General features: G+C 54.7%; 2 protein-coding genes across 2 annotated transcripts in view; one reads left to right on the top strand and one right to left on the bottom strand.

Annotated features, from left to right (window-relative positions):
- Positions 1–8,492: 8,492 nt before the first annotated feature.
- On the bottom strand, positions 8,493–17,417 carry LOC117005827 (translation initiation factor IF-2-like). Its single transcript, XM_033077888.1, has 3 exons — positions 17,278–17,417; positions 14,248–14,904; positions 8,493–10,664 (listed from the first exon to the last, which is right to left on the bottom strand). Exons 1-2 carry the CDS (start codon positions 17,364–17,366, stop codon positions 14,535–14,537), a joined length of 459 nt encoding a protein of 152 aa, XP_032933779.1. The 5' UTR covers positions 17,367–17,417; the 3' UTR covers positions 8,493–10,664; positions 14,248–14,534.
- A 413-nt stretch (positions 17,418–17,830) lies between these two features.
- LMX1B (LIM homeobox transcription factor 1 beta) overlaps positions 17,831–26,663 on the top strand; it is an 87,985-nt gene continuing 79,152 nt past the window's right edge. Inside the window, exons 1-2 of the mRNA XM_033077829.1 lie at positions 17,831–18,230; positions 18,529–18,715. Coding sequence (XP_032933720.1) covers positions 18,092–18,230; positions 18,529–18,715 — 326 coding nt within the window. The 5' untranslated portion in view covers positions 17,831–18,091. The remainder of the gene's footprint in view (positions 18,231–18,528; positions 18,716–26,663) is intronic.

The following is a 26,663-nucleotide window of genomic DNA, read 5'->3' on the forward strand; positions in this document are numbered from 1 at the left end:
CCTGGCATGTCCTACAGCATTTGAACAGCTGGTTTGAGGTAATGCTGGAGCGTCAGTGCCTCAGAGCTGGGCAGGTTACATCACTGTGGGTGACCTCTCCATCCCACCAGAGCGTGGTGGGGCTCAGAGCTGATTCCTTATCACCACCAGTTGTGTGACTCTGGGAGATATTTGCAATCTCTTTGTTGATACGTGTTTTATAGGGTAATAGTGCTTGAAGACTGTTTGTCTGTAAAATGTGTTTCTAAAGAGAACACTGAAAAAAACCTGTCTAAAATAGAAACGCACATGTTACAGAAAAATCCCATTTTACTATCAGAAGTTTGCAGATTATTATTTAGACCTGTTTTCACTTGATTTTACATGATGCAGATTTATTAGGTTACAATTAAATATTGGGGTAAAATAATTCTGCAAATAAGTGAATTACTGTGCTTATAACCCCATTATCTGTATCTATAGCAATCGGTATATTACAACTCAAGTATTATATTTACTTTCTACCGAGTGAAATCAATCCCAAATTCTATCACCTTTCATTAAATACACATAAAAATACTGCAAAGGGCAGCAGAAGTGGCAAACTTTGGCTAATCCAAAAACGAACTACAACTTCATACTAGCAAGAATCACCCCCAGTTTTCCAACATTTAAAACACATTATTTCCCCAGTCAGCACTGGTGAGTTTCCAGCGGGTTTAGAAGACACGATCCACTGAAAACCCAGGAAGACCCATGAGCTGGACTGACCCTAATTAAATATCAGCATGGGTGAGGTAGGCTTCTCCCTGATCCTGGGAGCCCTGCTCAGGAGCAGGAGTTTAATGTCTGATTTCTGCCAGGATGGGGCAGAGGAGGCTCTTGCTGGGCACAGCTGGTGGGGCTGGGGCTGGAGCCCTGCTCAGGAGCTGGAGTTTCACGTGTGATTTCTGCCAGCATGGGGCAGAGGAGGCTCTTGCTGGGCACAGCTGGTGGGGCTGGGGCTGGAGCCCTGCTCAGAACCAGGAGTTTCATGTCTGATTTCTGCCAGGATGGGGCAGAGGAGGCTCTTGCTGGGCACAGCTGGGGGGGCTGGGCTGTGCTGGCCATGGGCTGGTGCCAGCTGGGACCAGGTTCTGTGACAGGCTCTGGACCTGCTGGAGTCAGTCCCTGTGTTCTGGGACAGGCTCCCTGCGCCTCCTGCCCATGCAGGGTGCCAGGGACAGGTGGGCTGGGTGGGCCTGGGTCTCCCTGCCACTCTCCTGTTTGCAGAGCAGTGCTTTATGCAGAACCATGGCATACACAATGTGTAAACTGTTGGGAAAGAAGAAAATGATTTGGGGTTGAGCGCCTTGTCTGAACTTTGTCCTTTTCTCAAGCAAAAGAAAATATTATTTCACCTTTTAAAGAGCCACACATAATAAGAGGCAAAATGTCAAGACCAGTGTTGATATAAACCCCCAAGGAAAACAAACTCTATGTGACTTCTCCAAAAGGTCTCACTTCCTCACCCCTCTCCCCTAGTTTAAACAGATTTAGTAACTGAGCAGGAAGGGGGGAGGGAATTCTCTTCTCTGGTGGCAGCTGGAGGTCCTGGGCATGGACCCACTCGTGCACATCCTTGGTGCAGGGCTCTGGTCCCACTCAGCACCCGGCAGAGTGCACAGCCAGGGTGGGGAAATCTCTGACCCCCAAGGGAATCTGGCTGCGCCAGGCAGAGCAGGACAGAGGCACAGATCCATTTTGGCACAGATCCATTTTGGCACAGATCCATTTTGGCACAGATCCACGCTGCTGGGGAGGAGCAGCACTGCCCTGCTCTGGGGGCACTGCGTGTCTGGGATGTGGGAGATGTCACCAGCACAGGAGGGCACAGGACATGCTCAGGCTCTGTCACCTGTTTGGATCTGTTGGCTTTGCCAAGGAGCTGCATGAGGTTAGAGCTGTGGGCAGCTGGCACTGAGGAATGAAAACTTGCTTGGGTCATCCTGCTGTGGCAATGTCTTTAGTCAGAGGCACGGAGAGGTCTGAGGCCCCTGGGAAGGTGGAAGCTCTGCACGTTTGCACAGCAAGGTGTCCATCTGCTTCTGTCTTCAGCTGGTCTCACCTTCCCCCTTGGGCTCTGCATTCCCCAGCACCCTGACCCTGCAAAGGCTCTTGTTTTAAATGGCATGTGTCTGCTTGCTGGGGACAGGCTGAAGTTCTTCCAAAGCCACTCAGCAGCTCTCCTGAAATACGAAATTCCCAATGACAGTGCTGTTACTGGGGAACACACACAGTAATTCCTACCCACAGCCACAGTGTCACGTGGTGCTACACAAAGTACAGAAATTAATAATTAATGGCCTTGAAGAGGCTTCAGAAGAGCTGTGCTATTACGTGATCAGAACCAGGATAAATCACAAGCAATTCAGAAGTATATTCCCAGGTTCACTCATAACCAGCGTGGTATTTGGAGTCGCTTTGGGAGCAATAAATGACAGAGAGTCCATATTATAAAAATAAACATGAACTTAAGTGGCAAGGATTCATTTAAACCGAAAGGGAAAATACTTCTCTACTTGCACTATCAGTTTAACATAAGTAGAGCAAGTTTTACCTTGCAGTGTCTGCCCCATGCTGGGAGGAGGGGACCATAGTGGAGGGAACTGGTTGACACTGGCTGCTTCACTTCAAAGGTTTTTAACTAAATTCTCCGAAATATGAGCCTCAAAATGCTGTTCCAAAGTGAAAATAAAAGTCAAAATGCAGCTGTTTGTCTCACGGCACTTTAACTCAGTTTTTCTTAAATGTGGCTACAGACTCTACACAGTAGTGGGGTTTTGTCACAGGCATCATGGCACTCAATGGAGCCTTTAGAGCTCCACCCCAGGAACCCTCAGTGACATTCCCTGCACTGAGTTTCCAGTCCTTGTACTCACAGAACTGACAGTGCCCTTGTGCTGCTCTCAAGGCAGCAGGAACTCAAACTGTATTTATAGACGTTAATGATTTCAAGCCACCTGAGTCCATTTTAAGAACCTGGTTTGAAGCTTTTTGCTGAGTAAGAATTTCAGCATTTTTCCCAAAAATGCTTGTTGAAGTTTATGTGGTGTCAGGCTTTTCCAATCTGGCATTCCTTTTCTCCCTTTGGTAATAACAATCTTACAGTGTCCTCCAGCACAGACCAAAAAAACGCCAGTCAAACAATCCCAATCATTTGTTCAGTCTAGCTAAATGTGCAGTGCCATCAGCCCTGCACTTGGTGGTGCTGGCAGGGGGCACAGCCCGGCTCTGCAGTCAGTTCTTGCCCCCAAGCCCGGCTCTGCAGTCAGTTCTTGCCCCCATGCCCGGCTCTGCAGTCAGTTCTAGTCCCAGCCCGGCTCTGCAGTCAATTCTTGCCCCCAAGCCCGGCTCTGCAGTCAGTTCTTGTCCCAGCCTGGCTCTGCAGTCAGTCCTTGCCCCAGCCCGGCTCTGCAGTCAGTTCTTGTCCCAGCCTGGCTCTGCAGTCACAGTCAGTCCTTGTCCCAGCCCGGCTCTGCACTCAGTTCTAGTCCCAGCCCGGCTCTGCAGTCAGTCCTTGCCCCCAAGCCCGGCTCTGCAGTCAGTTCTTGTCCCAGCCTGGCTCTGCAGTCAGTCCTTGCCCCAGCCCGGCTCTGCACTCAGTCCTTGCCCCCAAGCCCGGCTCTGCAGTCAGTTCTAGTCCCAGCCCGGCTCTGCAGTCAGTTCTTGTCGCAGCCCGGCTCTGCAGTCAGTCCTTGCCCCAGCCCGGCTCTGCACTCAGTTCTAGTCCCAGCCCGGCTCTGCACTCAGTTCTAATCCCAGCCCGGCTCTGCACTCAGTTCTAGTCCCAGCCCGGCTCTGCACTCAGTTCTAATCCCAGCCCGGCTCTGCACTCAGTTCTAGTCCCAGCCCAGCTCTGCAGTCAGTCCTTGTCCCAGCCCGGCTCTGCAGTCAGTTCTAGTCCCAGCCCGGCTCTGCAGTCAGTCCTTGCCCCCAAGCCCGGCTCTGCAGTCAGTCCTTGTCCCAGCCCGGCTCTGCACTCAGTTCTAGTCCCAGCCCGGCTCTGCAGTCAGTTCTAGTCCCAGCCCGGCTCTGCAGTCAGTCCTTGTCCCAGCCCGGCTCTGCACTCAGTTCTAGTCCCAGCCCAGCTCTGCAGTCAGTCCTTGTCCCAGCCCAGCTCTGCAGTCAGTTCTAGTCCCAGCCCGGCTCTGCACTCAGTTCTAATCCTAGCCCGGCTCTGCAGTCAGTCCTTGTCCCCAAGCCCGGCTCTGCACTCAGTTCTAGTCCCAGCCCGGCTCTGCAGTCGCTCTCTTGGCACGGCAGGGAAGGCTCTGGGAAGGAGCAGGAGCAGAGTGCCAGCGCTGGTGGAAGCAGACCTGTGTGGCTGCTCAGGGAAATCACGCAGGGCCTTGAGCACAGCAGCCTTCCCCTGCCAAACCTGCTCCTGCTCCAGTGCAGCCCACCCCGCCCGGCGGGAGCTGCCCGAGCGAGGGCGACCAGCCCCGGCCCCCCGCTCGCCCCGCTGCCCGCAGACACCGCCCGCCTCTGATCCTCCTGCATCCCGCTTCTGATGTCGGCTCCTCCTCACAGGCTCCGCTTCAATTAGCTCCCTAAATAAATACAATTTTGATGTGTGGTCTCATAGTGGGTTATTAAACTGGCTCCAAAATGCTTTTCAGCGAGAAGCAGCTCACTTTCCACTGGATTATCCTACTTCACACTTCTGATGTAAAAACCCCGCGGGGTAAACACACACAAGCACTTGTCTTTTCCCTCATAGCAGATTTTTTCCTAATCTCTTGGAGAATTAGCCTGTAAAGGATTCTTGGTGGCAGGCGGAGCAGCGCCGAGTGCAATCTGCGGCGGCAGCAGCAGATGGAGCCAAGCGAGAAAGGAAAGGTTCGAGGATCGCAGCACTTCTCCCATGGTGCAGGTTTAGCGCTTGACTTAACTCGATTAAGAAAAAAATTCATTTAGTTCCTGATGCTTTGAAGGTAATACAGGGAATAATTATGTGCAGCTCTGCCAGCAGAATACCCGGTGGAAAACACTGACTTTTGGAAAAGTAACAAGTTGGAGGCAATTTATCTTGGGGGATGAAATACATAGTGGAAGGGAGAGAGGATATCTGTATTATGTTTTTGGGAAGTTGAGGGATGAGGAAGGTATTCTGGGAGGGTGGCAATAGGGTTTTCAGCACTGAAATGTTCCTTCCTCCTGTGTGAGTCCCGAAAAGTCGCTCAGCCAGGCAGGAGTTGCTCTCAGCGTGCCCAAGGACGGCTCAGAGCGTTCCTGCTGGGCAGCAGGCTCAGAGGGGCACAGAGACATCGCTGCCTCCTCGTCAGCAGCGGCAGGAGGTGCATGGAAGGTGGCACCGATGCTCTGTAGTGTGCTGGCACATTCCTGTTCTGAGGCCCTCTGAACAAACTGTGGCTGTGGATGTAAGACTGACTTGTCCAGCCAGGGCCCTGCAGGTCCCCGAGCTGTGGAGGTGGTGTGTGCTCAGCAAACTCTGCTGCAGTGGATGTTGGAACAATAACATTTTGCCCAAGGCACATTCTAGAATATGTGCTGGCTTGGTGTAAGATAGTTGATATCTGTGTTTTGAGGGAAAACACTTTGCTAACCAGGAGAAATGGAAAAAAACTCGAGTCCAGTGCTCACAATGCCTCTGGTTTTGATGCAGGACAGTTACTGACGGACCTGGTGGCTCCTCAGAATCGGGCTGCTTGTGCTGCTCCTCACTGAGAGCTCTGGAGCTCTGCTGTTGGAGCAGGTGAATGTCTGCACAGTTTGATACAGACTTGCAGCGGTATTTGGGGGATGTGTGAGGCCCCTTGGTTGCAGGGGGATTCCTGCAGGTGAGTTCTCCCTGCACACCTGGGCAGGTGCCAGGGAAGGGCTGGCCAGGTCTCCTCCTTCCCGTGCCACCTCCACGTGCTGTGACCACGCAGAGACAGAAACAAACGAGTCAGATCTTCTCATGCAAACAGGGAAAGATATGAAAATATTCCTCTAAAAGTATTCAGGAAGTGAATAAAAAGCTTAGAAGCATAGTTTTAAAAATATTTAAAGCTCCAGCCTTCTGTACAGTCCATTTCTACTACACACATTGTGGCCGTGGTGCTCCAATGTCAATTAGTCAATGAAACTGGCAAACAAAACAGTGCTTTAGAGTTGTAATTACCTAAATGTTCTACAATTAGCACATAAATATTAAATCTTCATAAATAATGTTGTCAGATCTATTTGATTTCAACTGTGTTGTATTGTTGTTAAATGAAACAAACACTACATTTAAATTTATTCCTCTTGCAATCCCATTGTTCAGTTTTATTTTGATTTCTTTTAAAAGACAAAGAGAAAAGCATGTCCATCCTATGAAGAAGGCTACAGCCAAAACAAATGCACATCAAGTAAGTTTATTTAAGCAGATGTGCTCATAAAATGTTAACAAGACACGAGATAATTACAGGAAAAGGCTAAAGTCCAACTCAGTATGGAGTCCAAAGGTCTGAGTTTTATTTAAGACTGAGATCAAATAAAATACGCACTGACAGTGTAACACCAAGTCTTCTATCAGCAGTGATGCAGCCATTGTTTTCAAGGCCAATAAACTTTAATGTACCAGTGGAGTTGTATCCAAATCACATAAAATGCCTGGCCATGGAACGTGTAGAACAGACTAAAATGGGGGTTATGGTTCCAAATATTGCCCCAGTGCAGCGCCGGCTCTCTGCTCTGCTCTGGTCCAAGAGGGTGCCCTAACTTTCGGTGGGAGCTTCAGGGCCAAAGAGGTTTTTTGACCAAAGGTCTTCAGGCTCTAAATAAATGGCTTATTCTCTCTTTGTTTCCATCCTGTAGTGACAGTAAGAGTTGGACTGCTCTCCCCTCAGCAGAGCTGAGCTCTCCTCTCCCGCAGCCCGTGGGGGCTGGCAGAGCTGGCAGAGCTGGGAGAGCTGGGAGAGCTGGCAGAGCTGGGTGTGCTCTCTGCACGCAGGGGAGAAGGGCCTGGCACCCAGGGAATGGGATGGGATACAGGGATGGGATGGGATGGGATGGGATGGGATGGGATGGGATGGGATGGGATGGGATGGGATGGGATACAGGGATGGGATGGGATGGGATACAGGGATGGGATGGGATGGGATGGGATACAGGGATGGGATGGGATGGGATGGGATGGGATGGGATACAGGGATGGGATGGGATGGGATACAGGGATGGGATGGGATGGGATGGGATACAGGGATGGGATACAGGGATGGGATACAGGGATGGGATGGGATGGGATGGGATGGGATGGGATGGGATAATGGGATGGGATGGGATGGGATGGGATGGGATGGGATGGGATGGGATGGGATGGGATGGGATGGGATAATGGGATGGGATGGGATGGGATGGGATGGGATGGGATGGGATACAGGGATGGGATACAGGGATGGGATACAGGGATGGGATACAGGGATGGGATACAGGGATGGGATACAGGGATGGGATACAGGGATGGGATGGGATACAGGGATGGGATGGGATACAGGGATGGGATGGGATACAGGGATGGGATGGGATGGGATGGGATGGGATGGGATGGGATGGGATGGGATGGGATGGGATGGGATGGGATGGGATGGGATGGGATGGGATGGGATGGGATGGGATGGGATGGGATGGGAGGTGCCCATGGCTGCAGGGCACGGGGTCCCTGCTAAAGCCAGAAGCCTGCCCTGGAAATGCAGGTGTTGATGTTGGTTCTGGCTCTGTGCTCGGGGATGTCTCCACTCAGTCTATGCAGAATCCACTTGGGATGCTCAGTCGAGAGAACTTTTGGCTTTTCCCTGCACACAGGCACATCCTGAGCAAGGCTTTAAGGTTAAGAAAATTATTTTTCTGGCTGCAAAGAAAACTTACAAATGCATCCAGAAAGGACCCTATGCTTTAGGCACTAGGAATGAAAATAAAGGATGGTTTAAGATGCCGTGCTTTTAAACTGCTCTGATAAGCTCTCTAAAGCTAAGCGATGGATTTTGAGCACCTTGGTTTAGCGCTACTGGAACTGGCTTCTCCTTGCTGATTATTTTATTTCTATTAATTCACTAACAATGAGCGGCATTCCTGCCTCCACCTGCTGGAGACATGCAGGTCTCGGTGTGTCATGTGAGAGAAATTTGGGTAACATCTTCCACTTCATTCCAAAAGATGCATGCAGTAGCAACTGTAAATATTCCAGATTAATGTTGTAGGATGGCGACCAAAATGTATGTGTTAGCAGATCCTCCTTTTTAAGTATTTCACTGCAGTGAAATTAATCCTTTTTTCTTTCTTTTTTTTTTATTTTCTTTTTTTTCTTTTCTTTTTTTTTCTTTTTTTTTTTTTAAGATGCCTACTTGGCTTTATATAATTTTAGAATATATAAACAAACTTTAAATTGTTTTCCCTGGACACTGTCAGGATTGGAACAGCAGTCTCAGAGGTGAAAGTCACGTAATTAATACAGCATGCCAATCAAATCCCATCAGTGACACATATTTCTTTAATATCTCTTTTTTATTGTTAAGCTACATTATAAACATTTTAGCAGTTCACATCTGTCTCTCGTAGAACAATCGTAATTGAAATTAAAATACTATTTTTTTCCAACGTAATTATATTTTAGAAGCACACATTCTTGTTCGAGGATACGATGTTTTCAGTTCCATATCTCACAGTGCTGTAAACTCTGTTTAATCACCAATAGCAACTGTTCTGTATGTCTTTCACCTGCCACAAGGAAGCAAAATGTTACCCCGAAAATTCCTCTTCATCCGTACCGTGTTTTGCCCTCTATTCCTCCTGCTCCGGCAGCAGAGATGCTTTAGGACTCCCCAACAAAATGATAACGTGCAATGTTTCTTTATCTTCTTTGTGGAATTGATCTTGAAAATTCAACATCTTGCAAGCTTCACACCTGCTTTTTCCCATTTAACAGCAGCATTTTAATATCTTATCAATAACTTAATAGATCTCAATTAATGTCTTGTTTAAATGTATTATTTTACTAATTACGCACAATTTTTCTTAGCACTTTGGACTGCAACTCCCGCTTCCCACAGAAAGGCAGGGGAAAAGATTCTCTATGGTAAAAGGTGTCAGCACGGGAATTGTGAAGGCGCTGCGGGCTCCGAGCGCTGGTGGCGGGGAGCTGGCTCGGGGGAACCTCTGTGCGCTCTGTGCGCTCTGTGCGCTCTGTGCGCTCTGTGCGCTCCGAGATTGCCCGTGCAGGGGGGAGCCTGGCTGTGCGACCCCCGCCTCTCCTTTCACCAACCTGGACAGCCTGGGTGCCGCTCTAAGGGGCTGCATCGGCCCCAGAGTAATCTTACAAAATCTTGCAAAAGCTTACAAAATCTTACAAAATCTTAGAACCTTCACACACAAACCCCTCAGCGTACGCGGTCTGCCTCTACGTTCCTGAGCAATGGCTTTATTCCTTGTCACTTATAAAAATTAAGACCCAGGAGCCCAAGTGCAGTTGATAGTTCAGAATCTGAGCTCGGTGTGTGTCCCAGCAGACACCGGCTCGGTGGCCGGGGCAGGGAAGGGGGAAGGTGCGGAACCGCACGGGCGGCGGGGCAGGCCGGCTCTCTCCTGCCTGTGCTGCTGTTCATTCTCCCTCCGAGCCCCGGGGCCCCGAGCCCGGCGAACCCCGGAGCTGCGGAGCGGGGCTGGCTCCGGTGCGGGGCTGGTTCCGGTGCGGGGCTGGTTCTGGTGCGGGGCTGGTTCTGGTGCGGGGCTGGTTCCGGTGCGGGGCTGGTTCTGGTGCGGGGCTGGTTCTGGTGCGGGGCTGGCTCTGCTGCGGGGCTGGTTCTGGAGCGGGGCTGGTTCTGGTGCGGGGCTGGTTCTGGTGCGGGGCTGGCTCTGGAGCGGGGCTGGCTCTGGTGCGGGGCTGGTTCTGGTGCGGGGCTGGCTCTGGAGCGGGGCTGGCTCTGGTGCGGGGCTGGTTCTGGTGCGGGGCTGGTTCTGGTGCGGGGCTGGTTGTGGTGCGGGGCTGGTTCTGGTGCGGGGCTGGTTGTGGTGCGGGGCTGGTTCTGGTGCGGGGCTGGTTCTGGAGCGGGGCTGGTTCTGTGCGGGGCTGGCTCTGGTGCGGGGCTGGTTCTGTTGCGGGCTCATCCGCGCCCGTGCAGCGCAGCCTGGGCTCTGCTGCGGTGCCCCTCTGCCTCAATCGCACCGCCGCAGCCAGAATCGGGAGTGGAAATGCATTTATCGATCCGTTTATGTGATGGGCTGCTTGGGATTGAGGGGTTGGGGTTTTTTGTTTTCTAAATCGGGTTTAAGCAATGATGAGGAGTTGGGCACGCATGGAACTCGTTCTATGCGGGCAAGTGATTGAACAAATCAGAGTTTTTGCAAAGGAACCTGCTTGGTCTAAAACATAAGATCATTCCCGCGAGGGTGGTATGCTGACCCCGACCGAGCTTTCAGGTGACCGTGGCTGAAAACGCGAATGCGTTCATATCCACAGGGATCACATCGAAAATCACACTTTGAAGTTATTGATCCAGTCTTCAGTTCTCTCTTTATGGTCGCTTTCACCCAGGTTGGAAGGATGCTCCAATCTGTAGTAAATGTGGCTGTTTGGGCCCGCGTGTGCCGCACAGATTCTCGGTTCTGGGGAACATCTTTCCAGTCTGTTACGCAGAACTTCAGAAATACCCGGGGCATCCCTATGGAAAGAGCAAAGCCAAAACTGGTCAAGGAACGGGCACCCTGCTCCATCTCCCTCTGACTCTTTCTCTCCGTTTTCACACGCGGAGCCCCAAGACACCAAAACCGCCTTCTGTCTCGATTAAGGCAGAATCGGTGACCGCGACTCCAACGAAAAACATGCAGGGGGCTCGTTTGAGTAAGCCTGTGTTGCGGGAAGGGGTGTCATAGAGACTCATCTGTCCCTGGCTAACTGAGGCTGAGGGTGAAAGTGCTTATTGTCCATGATAACTTTTTAGCGGCAGGATCAGAGGAGTTCTTTCAGGAAAAGACTTTGGGAAAGGCATTTCTCAACAATTCGATGCCACAGCTGAGTTTACATAAATTTACGTCTAGAGATAAATAGAAACAGTAAGCAATAAGCTGAGCTTTTGATAATGGGAGGAAAAATTAACCGTGTTCGTCCATGCCCGCCGGCAGGAGAGCAGGCAGCCCTCCGGCCCCGGAGCGCTCCAAGAACCGCTCCGGGTTTCACCATGCCCGCACCTGGCATGTCAGGTAACTCAGACATGCAAGAAAAGGGGAGAGGACAAGGGAACGCTGCCAGAAGAGCTTGCAGCCTCACGTGCGTCTTCCGAGCGATCAGCTGGCAGCAGGTGAGGAATCCCACGCTGGGAATTGCATCACGCACCGCTCGGCGCGACGAGCGAGGTGCTGGAGAGCAGGAGGGGAACGGGGCAGGAGCAGGCCCCGGGACTGGGCTCCACTTGGGGGGTAGGAGGGACGGCCTCCCCCGGCTCCCCCTTCGCCTTTCTCGAGGTTTGTTCAGGTTATCCCCAATTTCTGTGCGGCACAGAGGCTGCAGCGTTTTGCTTCTCCCTTGAACCGCGTGTGTTTCGAGTCCCAAAGCAAATCCTTCCACCCCTGCATTCCTTAATGACAGCACAATAATCGCTAATACAAACCAGAGCGGAGCGCTCCGCTCAGAGCAGCGCTGCTTATTCGCGCGGCTTCTGATACTTCCCGTGGTACGTGATGGTTTTCTATTGACAAAGGCGGCTCCGGAGAGCCTCAGCAGCCGCAGCACCGCTGTCGCCTGCAGCTCCCGCTGTTCGTATCTCTACGTAAAAGCGACGTCGTTTTGCAGGCACAGTCCTCTGCTGCCTTCCCTTCTCCTCTTCCTCCCCATCGCTTTTTTTAATGTCTCTTCAACAAGAGCCGGGGCAGCGGCGCTGCGTAGGCGCGCAAAGGGCGCGGAGGTGAAGCGATGTCTGAGCGGTCCTGCCTGGCCCACGCTCTCCATTGGCCTAAGCGGAGCTCTGGGCGGCCCCGGTGGGACGAGGAGAGCGGCTCGGGGCGGCCGCGGCCCGCGCTCCCCTCGGCAGGGCGAGGGGGGAGCGTGAGTCATAACGGAGAGGCCTCCCAGAGCCAAAAGGAAACGATTTCTCCTTTTTGTTATTTTTTTCCCCTGAAAATCGAGCTGTAATTCCTCAATTAAACCTACAGAAACGATCCCGCAGTGCCTCGGAAAAGCAGAGGAGCGGCCAGCTCCCTCCTCCTCCGAGAACCGGCCCTCTGACGGGAGCCCGCTCCCATCCGGCGAGCGGTCCCGCCGCTCTCGCCGCCGGCCCGGCCCGACGGCTCCCAGCGCCACTGGGCACGGGCGGCCCTGCTGCACCGGGAACCTGGACACTGCTGCGGGGCGGCGGGTCCGCGGTGCCGGGATCCTGCCGGACAGCCCTGCCAGCTGCCGAACCGGCGGAGCGGGCTCCCGCCCCGCTCTCGACACCGCCCGGTCGGCGCCGAGCGCTCGTCGTGCCTCGCAGACGGCCCTGGACCGGTGCCCCCTCCCCGGCTACTCCACGCACCTGGCGATTCTCGGGAGAAAAAGCAGAAGTTTAGGGTAGCCTTGTCCTTTCCCGTCCCACTGTCCCGCTCACGCCAGCTCGGGAGACGCGGCTCAGCCGAGCGTGTCCCTGCGGGATCTCGTCCCGTCGACAGGGACGGCACCGGGACAGGCAGCGCCGGCACCGGGACAGGCAGCGCCCGCACGGGCTCGCCGGTGCTCTCGCCCCCGCCCGCTCTCCTGGGGCACCTGCCGAGTGTCTGTGCGGGGCAAGGCCACCGGTGCGGGCACGGCCTCTGCCTCGCCGGCCCAACCCGCTCCCCGGGAGCCGCGGGGCACCGCCAGACCCCCGGAAACGCCTCGGGGGCTGCCGAAGCCCGCGGCCGCGGAGGGGCCCCGAGGGCCCTGGCGGACAGCAGGGGTGGGGGGCGTCGCCGCCCCCGTCCCGCTCCGGCCGCGGGGCCGGTGCAGAGGCTACGCAGATGAAAGGCTCGCTCGCAGGCGTTCCCCGCGCCGTCAGGTCCTGTCGTCCCCCCAACCCCTCCCGGCTGCACATGTCAGAGTTCACAGACCTGGCTGCTGCATTTTACAACACCGAGCTGTAAAAGAGCGGATATTAAACCCGTATAATGGATCCAGCTCCAAGGAGAGGTTAAATTTCCCAGTGAAACGAAGGTATTTGCCCTGAACTGGGAAAGGACCCCTCCCACACCCCCTGGGCTGAGAAACCCGCGGTGCCGTCAGACAGCGGCGGTAAACTCTGCCCCCAGCCTCGCACCTGGCATCGGTCGCCGCGGGGGCACATGTGCGCGACACGCTGCTGCCAGCCGGGCTTGTCACGCCCGCCCCATCGGGTCCCTGCCCCCGGCGAGCGGCCGCAGAGAGCGCTGGCGTTTGCTGCGAGCCGGACCCGAGCCCAGCACCCGCCGCTGCTGTCCCGGGGCTGCGCCGCCGGCCCGGCCCGTTGGGTCGCTGCGGCTCGGGGTGGGTGAGGGACACGGCCCACGCCAGAGCTGTGCGAGCCGGCAGAGAGAGCCGGGGGGCTGATGAGGCTGAGGAACAGCCTCCACCTCAGGAACAGCCCTTGCGGGTCGTGCCCGGCGTCGGGTTAGTGGCGGGCAGAGCACGGAGCCGCCGGTGGCCGCAGGAGGGGCCGGTGGCGGAGGGAGCAGCGGGGGCCCTGGTGCCGGACCCGGTCCTGCGGCTCCTCGGGGCGGGCCGGGGGCTCGACCCTCCGTGCCACGAGGCCACCCGGACGGGCGCTCCACCGGCGGAGGGAATGCGGAGCCCGAGCTTGTCTGCCGCGCTGCCCTCAAAAATCCACTTAGGGAAGATGAAGGCGCATGCAAATGCGTGGCGCCTCCTCGCCTGCGCCTTTAATCATGGTAAATTGGCTCCCGTTCCTCCAGGCCCCCCGAAAAGGCACACGGCGGCACCGCACCGCGGCGGGGTTAGGACTCCCAGCACCCGCCGCTCCCTGGGGCTTTCCGGCTCCTCGGCGCGGCCCCGACGCCCTGCCTGACCCGCCTCGCTCAGCAATTTTCCTACCCGAATGCTGTCGTGACGGGAACAGAGCGCAGAGATAGATAGCATCAAGCGGCCTATATCAAAGAGTCCTGCTTAATTAAAATACCGGCTCGGTGCTCGCCGCTTTTCACGCGGCGCGGCCTCCGACCGCATTCTGCCGGATACCGCCGGCACCACCTCCGCTATCGGCCACCCTGGCTGGCCCCGTCCCTGGTCGCCGGCCTTGTCACCTGCTCCGTGCGGCCGCCGGGCGAGCAGGGTCGTTTCCCTGGGCCGGGGAGCAGCCGCTTGTCAGACGGTCCCGGTGGGGCTGCTGCGAGGCGCGGGGAGACTCCGCGTGGTTCGCGAAACATTTGTTTGCATTACTGAGCAGCAGTCCGATAATTTATTGTTATTGTTATTAGTAACTACACTTAGTAACTCGTTCACATCCATCCTTCCGAGGGGGGAGCGCGGGCTGGATCAGTCACCGTCGTGCGGCGGCAGCTCCTCCCGGGCCGGGGATGCTCCACGAGGGCTACCGAGCCAACGCGGCCGGGTCCTGCCGCTGCCCCGCACGTCGGCGGCCGGGGAGAGGTCCGGGGACGTGGAAGCACCGGACGGCGGTGCCGCCGCCGGGGGCTCGGTCGGAGCTGCGGGTTTGCAGACCCGGTCTGGGGAGCGCCCTGCTGCGGGAAGCATAGAGAGCTCCGTGGACAGCCGGCAGCGAGGCCGCCCGAGGGGCGGCCGCCGGTGTCCGTGCCAGTGCCGGAGCCAGGCAGCTGTCCGCCGTGCCGGCAGCCCGGGGCTCCGGCTCCTCGAACGCTCCCGCCAAGGGCTTTTTTCTGGACACCGGCGTCGGCCGCTGGCGAGCGGGGCTCCTCAGGGGTGCGAGTTGTAGAGTCCGACTGTGGGTGGAGAAAAACAGGACACAGTGAGCCGGTGGCATGCGGCTGCCAGGGGCTCCCCCCACGCCTCGCAGCCGCGGTGCCGCAGAGCCGGGGTCGGCGGCCACGCACCGCTGGACTGGAGGCCGGTCCGGCCCGTCCGAGGGTGGGAAGCGCCGCCGTCTCTGGACAGCGCCCGGTCCGGCCAGCCCCGCTCGCCCCGGCCCATCCGCTCGCCCCGGCTGACCCCGCAGCCCCTGCCGTGCCGCCGCACGCCAGCAGGGGGCAGGCGGCGCCCGGCCCCGCCGCACCGGGCACCGGGCCCGGGGTCAGCGCCCGCCGGGGCCGCCCCGCGCCGCCGCTCCGGCCGCACACCGCGCGGCCAGCGCTCCCCGCACCACTGACCGCACGGCCCGCACCCAACCGCGGCCTGGGGAGCGCCGGGCACTGCTCGTGCTCGGCTCAGCAGGGGAGCGGGCGGTGCCCGTCGGTAACCGGGGAAAATACGCGTCCAGGCAGCCGGGAATGTGCACAGACAGACTGCACAGACACCCACGCGTCCGCCGGCACCGCACGCTCAAGCGTAGAAAGCCCGGCCTCCCCCTTCCCTCGTGCGGAGACGCCCGTGGCCCTCTCGGGTTCCGCGCAGTTCTGTCCCGCTCACGACTGGGGTTCCGCTGCGCTCCCCGGTACCGCGGGCGTGAGCACCGGGCGGCACCGACGGGCCGAGCGGGCACCGGACGGCGCGTCCCGGCGGCGGGTGGGGCAGTCGGTGCTGTGGGCTCGGCCGTGGTTAGTTATCCCGATGGCTCCTTCCTCCTGTCTCGTTCGGGAAGGATTGGGACCGGCAGCGTTTCGTGTTCGACTCTCAAATTTAACTCAAAACAAAGAGATTTGCCTTGCAAATAAAAGGACAATTCGAAGGAAGCCGCGGGGAGGTGGGGCTGCTTAGCCTGGTTTGGGTTTATTTCTGTGATGGTTTTGCGCGTGGGTGTTTTAATTGCATTTCGTTTTTCGTTAAAAGCATTATATAAACCTATACAACACCTCATCGAATTGTTCTCGGGGCAGGAGCGGGGATAACAATTACCCGGCGCAGTGCTCGTATACACACACGGACAGAAGCAACAAACCTTTAGTGTGATATTTGCGAGTGAGAGCCCACGAAAAAAGCTGGAATTACTGCTGCGGGTGCAGGGCTAGGGGCTCTCGCTCTGCTTCCCGGTCCCGCTGCTCAGCGCTGCCTACTCGTTGGGTTTTGAGAAAGGTATTTTTCGTTCTTTTATAGCGAGATTTTATGAAAACTCCTGTGGAAACAGGGGCTTTAATTTTCCACGCAATTGTAGAAGATAATTTGACGGAAGCCCTGTGTGATGGAGAACTCTGAATCCTTTTGTGAAAATAGGAAGGGGACATAAAAAATTAATGCAAACGAGCAGCTTTTGCGCCGCTGACTGAACTGTGAAATCTCAGCAGCCTTTGTCTTGTTCTTAGAATTAAATAATCATATATTATTTTTTCAGCATTAAGGACAAAGATTTTCCGATTTCTGCTGTCTACAACAAAACCAAATAAGCTCTATTACTGAAAACAGTTTTCCAAAATAATTTACTAAAACACAGTGACGAATTTCTTTTAAAGATTTTTCTTCCGAACGAAAACGACATTTAAAAAGTTTTATCTTAGGACCCACAAAATAGAAACATTAAGTAATTCAAGTTAACACTCGTCCTGCTTATTAGGTATCAATATTTTGGGAGCATTACAAAACACACTCCTTCTTTTGGCAGGATCATTGCATACTAAGAAGTTCCTCAATAATATTTTATGGATTTTCATTTCTTCATATTTAGATTTTTAACGGTATCAGGCGGAAAAAGCAAACAAAGATACAAACAAAAACGAAAAAGAAAAAAAAACTCGAAAGGGGAGCTGGCGGCGCGGGGTCGGGCGCTCCACGCAGGGTCTCTTTTCCCGTCGGGTTTTTCCTCGGAGGGAATCGCGGCGCGGGGAGCTCGGACGGGGCTGTCCCGCACACGCACGCGCCGCGCACCGCACCGAGCCCTGCGCGTTCAAAAGCGATCGCGACCAACCCGAGCGGGCAGCGCTGCTGCGGGAGCGGGCACGGGCTCCGCCGCCGCTGCGGCACCGCAGCCCTCGGGCCGCTGCTCCGCCGGAGCTTTCCCGCTGGCAGCCGTCACGGTTCGGAGCCACCCTTCCAAAAAGGGCTTGAGCGGCGCGATCCCCGGTGCCCCGTCCCGCGTGCCCGCCGGGGCCCGTCGCGCTGCCGCCGTCCGCGGGACAGAGCCGCGTCCCCGCTGGTGCCGGACGCCCCGAGGGACGGTCCTGCCGCTCCCTGCCCGCGGCCCGGCGTGGACGCGCGCTGCTACCTACCCCGGACAGGGCAGGAGCCAAGAGCCGCCGTCGGGCCAGGAGCAGCGCGGGGCGCGGACCGGGGAGCGGAGCGGCCGGGGCCCGCTCATCCGCCACCCTCGGTAGCCAAGATCGTCCTACCCCTCCGCGGCCCGCGGGGGCGCGACCCGGGCCCGCGTTGCCCGCGCCACCGGCCGCCCCGGGGTGCCCGGAGCCGGCCGCCCCGGGCGCCGCCGCGCTTCAGGGGCCGCGGGGGCCCGGCGGGGACAGGGCACTATTTGACGTCGAGGAGACGGATCACCGTGGCGCAGCGATACGCCGCGCACCAATGGAGTTCAAATGTCAGCAAGTTTGAGGAGGGGTGAGGCGCCGGGGGGTGTGTTCCTCCGCCGCGGCCCCTGCTCTAAACGGCGCGGCTCCTCGGGCCGCCGCACGGCTCAGGGGCTGGGAGCGCCGGGAGCCCCGTGCCCCGCCCGGCCCGCGCTCCGCCCGGCACGGCCCGCCCCGGGAGGGCCCTCCGCGCCAAGCAGGGCGTGGGTCCGGCGCTGCCGGCGAGCAGGTGACACCGCGGCTGCCCGGCGCCGTGTGCGCGGCATGTGCGCGCCCGTGTAGCGGGGCGGCCCCATGGGCGGCGGCGCCGGCTCCTGCCTTTGCCCCCCGTCTCTGGAAGCCCGGGCAGGAAACGCTCCTCATGTCTTCCAGATAAAAATAAAAGCGACTCCTTCCTCCCGGCCGCAGAGTGTCCCCGCGCCCGGCCCGACGCGGGGCTGAGCTGGCCCCGCCGCCCGGCAGCGCCTCTCCCCGCCGCCCGGAGCGCCGGGCCGCGCCGCCGCTCATGGACATCGCGACGGGTCCCGAGTCCTTGGAGAGGTGCTTCCCGCGGGGCCCACCGGACTGCGCCAAGATGCTGGACGGCATTAAAATGGAAGACCACCCCCTGCGCTCGGGGCCCGCCACGCTGGGAGTGCTGCTGGGTGAGTTGCCGGACACTTCTCGACTACGCCGAGAGCGGCCCCGCGCAACGCGCGGTGCCCGGGGCTGCGCTCCGAGGGTCCCGGCCGGTCTGATGCGGACTGCGGCCACCCAGCCCCCGACCGGTGCGGGGCGCGGGGCCGGCGGCAGCCGTCGAGCTCGGTGTTACCGATCGGCTGGGCCGGGCGGACTGCGCTGCCCGGAACGGGGAGCGGGGAGCGGGGCCGGGTCGTGTCGGGGCTGGGAGCGGAGCCAGGTGGGGCCGGGGCCGGCGCCTGACGCCGCCGTCTGCCGTTGCAGGGTCGGAGTGCCAGCACCAGGCCGTCTGCGAGGGCTGCCAGCGGCCCATCTCGGACCGGTTCCTGATGCGGGTGAACGAGTCCTCCTGGCATGAGGAGTGCCTACAGTGCGCCGCGTGCCAGCAGGCGCTCACCACCAGCTGCTACTTCCGGGACCGCAAGCTCTACTGCAAGCAGGACTACCAACAGTAAGGGCGCGGGGGGCGGCGGGGGTCCCGCCGGGGCGGCCCGGCCCGGCCCGGGGCGCGCGCGGGCTCCGGGCGTGCTCCCGGTTGGGCCGCAGCCCGTGCCCGCCGGAGCGGGGCAGCCCGGCACCGGGTCACGGCTGCGGGTGGCGGCCACGGCGAGCGGGGACCCCGGCGTAGGCTGCGAGGCGGGCATGAACGGGACCGAAGACACCAAGCCGTGGCGTCCGACGCAGGCAGGGCGCTGCCCCCCGCCCCGGGCCCGCCGCGGTCCGGTACCGCGCGGTGCCGTCGGAGGGCATGGCGATGGGGGCGGCCCGGCCCGGTTCGGGCTGCGCAGGCAGCGCTGCGATCGGAGCCGTCCCGCAGCACTCTCCTGCCCGCCGCAAGCCCCGTCCCGGCGCCGCTGCCACAGGCCCGGGGCCAGCCCCAGCGCGGAACGGCCCGGGGCACGGCCGGGCGGCGGGGCCGGGGGCTCGGCGGGGCCGGCCCCGCGGAGCGGCCGAGGGAGCGGCGGGGCCGGCCCCGCGGAGCGGCCGAGGGAGCGGCGGGAGCTGAGCCCCGGCCCCGGCGTTGTCCGCGCTCTCTCTTATTCCGGCTTTATCCCCAAATGTCAGGCGCTGTCGGGAGCGGCCCCCGCCGCGTCGCGGCCCCGCGCAGGGACGAGCCCGGCCCCGCGCCGGGCCGCCCTCCCCTGCAGAAGCCCACTTCATGCTTGTCACCTAAATTGAGGATCCTTTTTGTGCCGGGAGGGGGGCGAACATGGGCATTTCAATCACTAGGACATAATATGGCTCTGCTAGAAGTCTGGCAACAAACAAAGAACAACAACTATTGGTTTGCATCAACTTTTGTCAGGCATTCAGCAGGCATCCAGAAAGGCCTGAAGTGGCTTAGTGGCAACAATGTGCATTTCATAGCTACAGCATGAAAATCCATCTCCATGGAAACGGGTAGTAAATGCTAACATGACATGCTGAGTATAAATATTGTGAGGGTTATAACTCTTGTATAAATGGCCCAGATAAATGTCCCCCTGTTTAGGAATTACAACAAAACATGTTATTTCATGCTGCAGCCCTCGCTAGCTCCCAGAGAGTCCTGCACGGCCCGGGCACCGTGCATGGGAATAACTCCAGGCTCGCCCGTGGGCCGCCGCCATCCCGCCCTCGTGGGGCTGGGGCTGCGGCACCTTTAGGGTTTTCTCGTGCCTGGTTTAGAGACCCCGTCCACCGGCTTTGCCTTTCATTTCTACACAAAATAAACCACCCCGTGGTAGCTGTAGTTGTGGATCGGCGAAACTTCTTTTTCTGTAGGTAGTAACACCTTACATATTTTTGTTAATTAGTAAAGAATGTTAAATAGTCTTCAGGCTACCTGAAAGAGCATTATTTGGCAATGTAAATATTTCCATTAATTGCAAATAAATGTACCCTCTAAGTTCCCAACTTTAGTTTCTGTAAAATAAAGAATTGTACTTAGTGACCCAAAAAGCAAGATCAGAGACTATTACTTTGTAAAACAAAAATACTTTTCTGACTGAAAACAGAATTGTTACCGCTTCAGAACTTCCCGTATTCCCAAAAGCGTCCAATTGTAGAGGGGCAAAATGGGGTAACCAGGCTGCCGAGCAATAAAAAGATATCAACATGTTGGCCTTTGTTGAATCCCAGCACCTAGTGTGACATGACATGGTGCCCTGCTGTGTGTGCCCCCGAGGACTGACAGCGGCAGCGGCTCACGGGAAGGGGAGGGGAGACACGCTAAATCAAAATTTGTTTTCTCTGAGATTTTATTAGCCCAAAAGAGCAAACATGTGAAACTGTGCTGACACGGATTGTGTGCCCTTTCGGAGCTGAAGGAATATTCGTTTATGGTAGCTAGAGGATAAAAATAGCAGTGTGTCGGTGCAAGTGGCCCTGGGCTGTGCAGCACAGAGGGGCAGTTTCATCCTCCACGCTGGGGGCAGCGGAGCCATGAGCGAGCTCTGAGAGGCAGCTGCAGCGAGAGGATGCAGCCGATGCTGGGACAGCGGGCTGGGAAATCCTGTGTGCTCAGCGGGAATGCCTTGGGCTAGTGGGGTGGAATGGAACCGGTACGGAACAAGACAGGGATCAGAATTATCAGATGCTTTTCGTTACCCTGAGTCCTATTTACAGATATCTGGGAAAAATAAAAACAGGAGAATAAAGTTTACTTAAATATGTCAGTTCCTGAAATTTGCCTTAAATAGATTTTTCTGTACGTAGTAATATAATTTTAAAGGTCAGATTTCTACAGAACTCCCAGGACTATAATCAAGTGCTGTGTATATATCTTTGGGAAAATGGTGTCTCATCTTTCTAATGAAAGCAAGCTTCTGATGGGTCAGATATCAGACCTTACACCTTTCCCAGGTCAGGAATGATTGCTGCCCATCCTTGGATGAGGGCATTTCACCTTAGGGGGAAGGGTGAAAACAGTTTGTCTTTTTTCTTTTTCCTTTTTTTTTTTTTTTTTTAAGAAAAATATTGGCTGTGTGAAGCTACCCTTGTGCTTGGAATGTTACAGCAAGTCCTGGGGGAGGTGGATTAGTAGCCCAAGCCCAGTTTGAAGTAGTCAGAGGTGCCTGATAAATGTAATTTATCACAAAAATATCATCAGTATGTCAGTGGGATAAGCTGGGCGTGTATTTTGGTCTCTTTTTAAAGATGGAATTGAACACATTCTTGCATGAGTACATACTGACATTTGAGTTAATGCAAAGTACTTATTTTGCCAAAATTTAGGATTTTGAGGGTCAGGTGCATTTGGTGGCAAGGTTTATTTTAAAAAAAAAAAAAAAAAAAAAAAGGCTGAGCAGTGGCACCAGGGAAAGCTGGCTTTCACAAGCCCCAGTCAAGCAGAATCTCTTTTATTTTAATTAGAACTTTGCCAAATTGCTGCACTTTTGGAACCTTACACTTGCACTGTGTTTTTTTTCTTTAAAAGTAGTTTTCTTTCTGACAAACTGAAACCTTCACAATTTTTTTTTTCAAAAATAGAAGTCTTGTGGTAGTTGTATTTTGCTTCTTTGCTTAAATGAATTTACTTATTGTATCGCTCATAACAGTGCTTTCTACTACAAATTGTTAGTATTTAGCTACATTTTTTTCCATTTGTGTATTTCCTTTTTTTAATATATATATATTTTTTTTTTTTTGTGATTGTGCTTTTCTGGTTTGTTTTTCTCTCACTGCCCAGTGTTATATAACGATTTGCCCTAGTTCTTGCTGATAGTAAAAAAAGATATGTTATGAAAAATCTGTCCCAGGATATATATTTCATGTGTAAGCAATGCATATAATTTATAGAAAGATTTGTATTCTGGTTTTAGTTTTGGAAATAAAGGCTCTAAAACAGGTTTTTATTCAAGGGACCAGATAGCAAACACCCACAGCTATTTAATAATTTTTCATTAATGCATTCTAAGTTTTGCTGAGGGTGAGAAAGAGAAATATTCAGGCTTTTGTTCTTCTAGACGTGTCAGGTATTGTTTTAGCATCACTTTTGGATGCTGTTAAAAAAAGACCCGCCATGTATTTCTGTTCCTCATCCCGGAGTCCTTTCTTGTCGGCTGGGCTGGGTTTTGCTGTGCAGCCCGCACGGAGCAGCACGTCCCTCGCAGGAAGGAGAGGAAAGGAAAGGGAACCCCACGGAGCCTCGGTGCTGCGGGGAAGCCTTGCCCTCCCCACATTTTGGGAATGCTTTCACGCCAGCGTAGCACGCTGATGTTTCTCAGTTCAGTTGCGTTTTATGTTCCAGATACAGCAGCAGCTCCCGTGGGTGAGTGTCCCTCGGGTCTGTGACTTCGCAGAGCAGGGGCTGTGCAATGTGGTGGGACCCGGAGCAGCAGGGACCGAAGCTCCCGGGTTCTGCCGCATGCACGGTGGACAAAAGCGATCTGCTAACGGCAGGGTTTGATGTGTTTCCAGTGCTCCTGTTTTGTTTTTAGCGGAGGAGCTGTTCGGCTGTGGGTGCAGCCGTGCAGCCCCGGGAGCTCGGCAGAACCGGGGATTCCTCCAGCTGCCCTCGCCCTGCGCCGGCCGGGCACTGTCCGTGTGCGCGGGGCACGGGAAACAGCACAGAAACCAGGTGAAACTCAGAGACACGAGGAGCCCAAGCCCATGCCCAGGACATGGAGTAATGATTAAAGTTATGTCATCCACTAAAAATGCTTCTCCAAGTCACTGGAACACTCTGGCATTTTTTTCTGCAAATCCCACCAGCCCTGCTCCGTGGGTCTCATCAGCGCCGTACAAACTGCAGAGTTTTGCGGATCCCGAGGCCCCGGAGGAAATGTGGCTGTTGTTTGAGCGGCTGACGTCAGCCCGTGGCCGTGGGGGCTCGGGCCCCGCGGGTGGCGGTGGCCCCGGCCCGGAGCACCTCGGCCGCGCTGGCCACGGGCCACCCGCCGGGCCGGGCTGCGCTGCCGGGGATCTGCCGTGGAATGTGCTCGCAGCATTTGGGGAGACATTTTGGTTTGCTGCTGCAGTCACTGGAACGTTGGACAAAATAATCGCAATGGAAAGAGGCGATTTGCACTGATCCGTGGCAGAAAACGATAGGGAAGATCTTTGTGCAGTATAGACAATATGCAATTAGATTAACAGGAGTATAAATTAGAGTGCTTTACTTCTACCCTGAGAAAAAGAAAAAATCGTACATGTGAAATACGTTGCAAAAATTTCTTCACTTACAACAAACAGGAATATTTTGCATTCTGTTTAGAAACCGAGTCTGTTATTTTTTTGGTCTAAATTTTTGAGGTAGTTCAAAGGCATGCATCCCTTTTCCAACTATCAATAATATATCATGATAAAACAGCTGGATTACAATGTCTCTTTTTAAACTAATTATGTTATTAGTGTATTTCAATGGTAAATACACACCCCTGTCACTTCCCTCCGTTTTAGAGCAGCCTGTAAAGCCTGGTATCTCTAAAGTGCTCACTGCTCTGGTGAACCTGAAAACGGGGGGGCAGATTTAGCCAGCGGCTGCTTCATTTGGTCACATATCTGGGCAGAAGTATTCGGGAGAAAAAGGAGTGTGCTTTTCCTAACGCAGCTGTGATTTTTTTTTTTTTCATTCCAGACAAAATTCGGATTTATACTAAATCTGCTATTTCTTGCAGTAACAAGAATTGATTCGGTTTTATTTAGTGCCTGTTCCTTGCGGAATGGCGAGGGGCTGGCTGGGGAGAGCTGAGCCCCTGCTCGGTGCGAGGCCAGCGGAGCTTTGGGAGGCTCCGGAGCCCGAGGATCGCGGGGCCCTCCCGGCTGGGAGGGAGCGCTGGCCGGGGCTGCACCCCGAGCACGCCCGGGGGCTCTGCCGTGCCGCTCGGGGCATTTCGGGGCAAGCCGGGGGCTCTGCCGTGCTGCTCGGGGCATTTCGGAGCAAGCCGGGGGCTCTGCCGTGCTGCTCGGGGCATTTCGGGGCAAGCCGGGGGCTCCGTGGCCGCTCGGGGCATTTCGGGGCAAGCCGGGGGCTCTGCCGTGCTGCTCGGGGCATTTCGGGGCAAGCCGGGGGCTCTGCCGTGCCGCTCGGGGCTCGCTGTCCCCGCCGGGCTGGGCAGAGCTCCGCGGGGCTCGGGGCAGCTCGGGGACAAGGGGAGTGTAAATACAACAGCGACATTTCAGGGCGAAATTAGAAAAGGATTTTACACTGCTTGGGCCAGCTTGGACCATGCCACGAGTTGCATAAAATGCAGAGTCAGAGAAAGGCTGTGGATTTCAGAGCCCAGCAAGATGGAAAAAGGCCGCTGCTGCGTCCTCTGTACAAGGTGTACGAGGGTGAATGACAGACTTGCAAAAAACAGAAAAATTCTTCTCTTTGCTTACAGTTTTTTTTCCCACATAATAAATGGTGTTAATGCTCAAGTGAGGTAAGAAACAAGCAAATAAATAAATAAAACGGAGAAGTGACTTGATCAGCAATCTCCAGTAAAAGTAAACAAACCAAGTATTGCTCTGGTATGGTTTGGTGTGGTAGGAAAGGGTTTTGGCATGATTTGGGGTGATTACATTACTCACAAGGCAAAGATTGACTCATAATGAAATGACAGTTTCTTGTTCATTGCAGACATGAAATTTCCACAATTGTTTTGAAACAAAGGACAAGATTAGTTGCAAGTAACCATGTGTCGTGAGCCCCAACAGCTGAGTCTGCAGCAGCCAAAGGAGGGAACCATAGGAGTCTCAAGATAAATGGGTGCAATTAGGAACAGAATTTTCCTTTCTCCAGGTGAATTGAAATAACTAAATGAAGTGGGCAGGAGGTTTTTATTGAATATCCACCTTGCAGACTGTGTAGTTGTGGTTTGGTATAGCCAAAGCTATGAATGGAAACTGACCTTTTTGATAAAAAAGTATTAGAATTCATTTAGAAAGCAGAGATATTTTCTGAGTTACAGTATTTTATAAAATGTAACAGGGAGATAACCTCATTTTGCAGCAATGGAGCCTTAACAGCACTGGTTACATTTGGGAAGGAGACATCACTTTTCGCCATTAGTAACTAAGTTAAAAAAATGCATTAACAGCTTCACATCTAACTTCAAATAAATGTTGAAAGCCAAGCTAGACTTCCGAGTCTGAGAGGAGAAAGTTCAAGAGAAAAAAAGATGAAAATACTCATAAGGTAAAATGAGCCAGAGTTTTTGTTTGGAATGCAGTGTTGGTGTTTCTAACATGCTAATATAGATCTGAATCTTCAGTGCCTTGTTCAGGCAAACTATTTGTTGCTTTTAGAAGCCTCTTTGAATTCAGTAGAAAATTGAGACAGATACTCTACATTTTTCCATTAAAATATATATATATATTTTTACATATCAACCTTATGTTTACTTTACATTCCTGGACTTGCTTTAGCTAGACTTACACTTCTTAAACACAGCTGTGCCCTCCCCGTGCCTGGCTCTCGGCGCACCCACCGAGCCGTGCCCAGCAGCCCCGAGCCCCCAGCCCTGCCAGGAGCAGGGTGGGAGCACCAGCCTCCTGCCCTAGGCCTCTGCAGCCTGCTCTAAAACAGCCATTTTGCAAAATAGACTCTGGTTGTTAAAAAGCCAATCCCTGGTAGCTGTTTGTGCTCCTGCAAGGCCCACGCGCACCCGAGCGCTGCCGCGGCCCTGCTCGTGTCTGAGCGCATCTCACAAGGAAACACCGCGTGTGCTGTGCTGTGCAGCTCTGATGCAGGTTGTTTTGAACCAAACCCTGGAAGTGAAGTGTCTGCTGCCTCGGAGGGTGCAGGGTTGAGGCCAGCAGTGCCGGTGGCATGCAGCAGCCCAGCCCACTCGGGCACGGCTCATCACCTCCCTCAGAACGGGGGTTTTACCTTTCAAAAACTATTTGCCTGTGGGCAGCGAACAAGTAGACTTTTCTGAGATTGTATTACAGTAAGGGGATTGTGAATATGACTAATTTCAGTTTGTTATTTTCTTGGGTTTGAAATTTTAGAGTGATCTTCCTCACAGATACAGCAGAACTGCTGTAGCACAAATTGATTAAATGCCGTTGATATCAGCAAAAATAAGGTATAGCACATTTCTTCAGGACTTGATAAGTGTTTGTGCCCTGATTCTCCTGTAACAGGCAAACAGAATACTTGTCATGGAAGTAATTATTTTTGTTTCCAAAATATAATATTTTCTTTAATATGCACAAAATTTTCCTCTGCAAACATTGACATGAACTCATGAACATGCAATTCCTATTGGCTTCAGTGAGAGCCATCCTCGCTCATCAAAGGAGGGAATTTGGCTCTTGATTTTACTGCAATCAGTGTTTTATTTATAATGTACAAGAGTGCACGTGCACTCTCCCAGTAAGAGCTGATGGGATTTATGTGCACATGCTGAGGACCAAATCCACCCGGTAGCTGTCAGGAAGTTTACTTTCACATGCTTGTTCCTTGGTGTAACCTGAATCACCATTCA

This window comes from Catharus ustulatus, chromosome 21 (genome assembly GCF_009819885.2).
Source record: "Catharus ustulatus isolate bCatUst1 chromosome 21, bCatUst1.pri.v2, whole genome shotgun sequence".
Taxonomy (NCBI): domain Eukaryota; kingdom Metazoa; phylum Chordata; class Aves; order Passeriformes; family Turdidae; genus Catharus; species Catharus ustulatus.

What these genes read in the sequence shown, in the direction of transcription:
- LOC117005827 (XM_033077888.1), bottom strand. Translation starts at nt 17,366, where the DNA reads ATGAGCGGGCCCCGGCCGCTCCGCTCCCCGGTCCGCGCCCCGCGCTGC. An exon ending in TGGCTCCTGCCCTGTCCGGG is followed by an intron (nt 14,905 to 17,277) that starts GTAGGTAGCAGC and finishes CTCCACCCACAG; the next exon opens with TCGGACTCTACAACTCGCAC.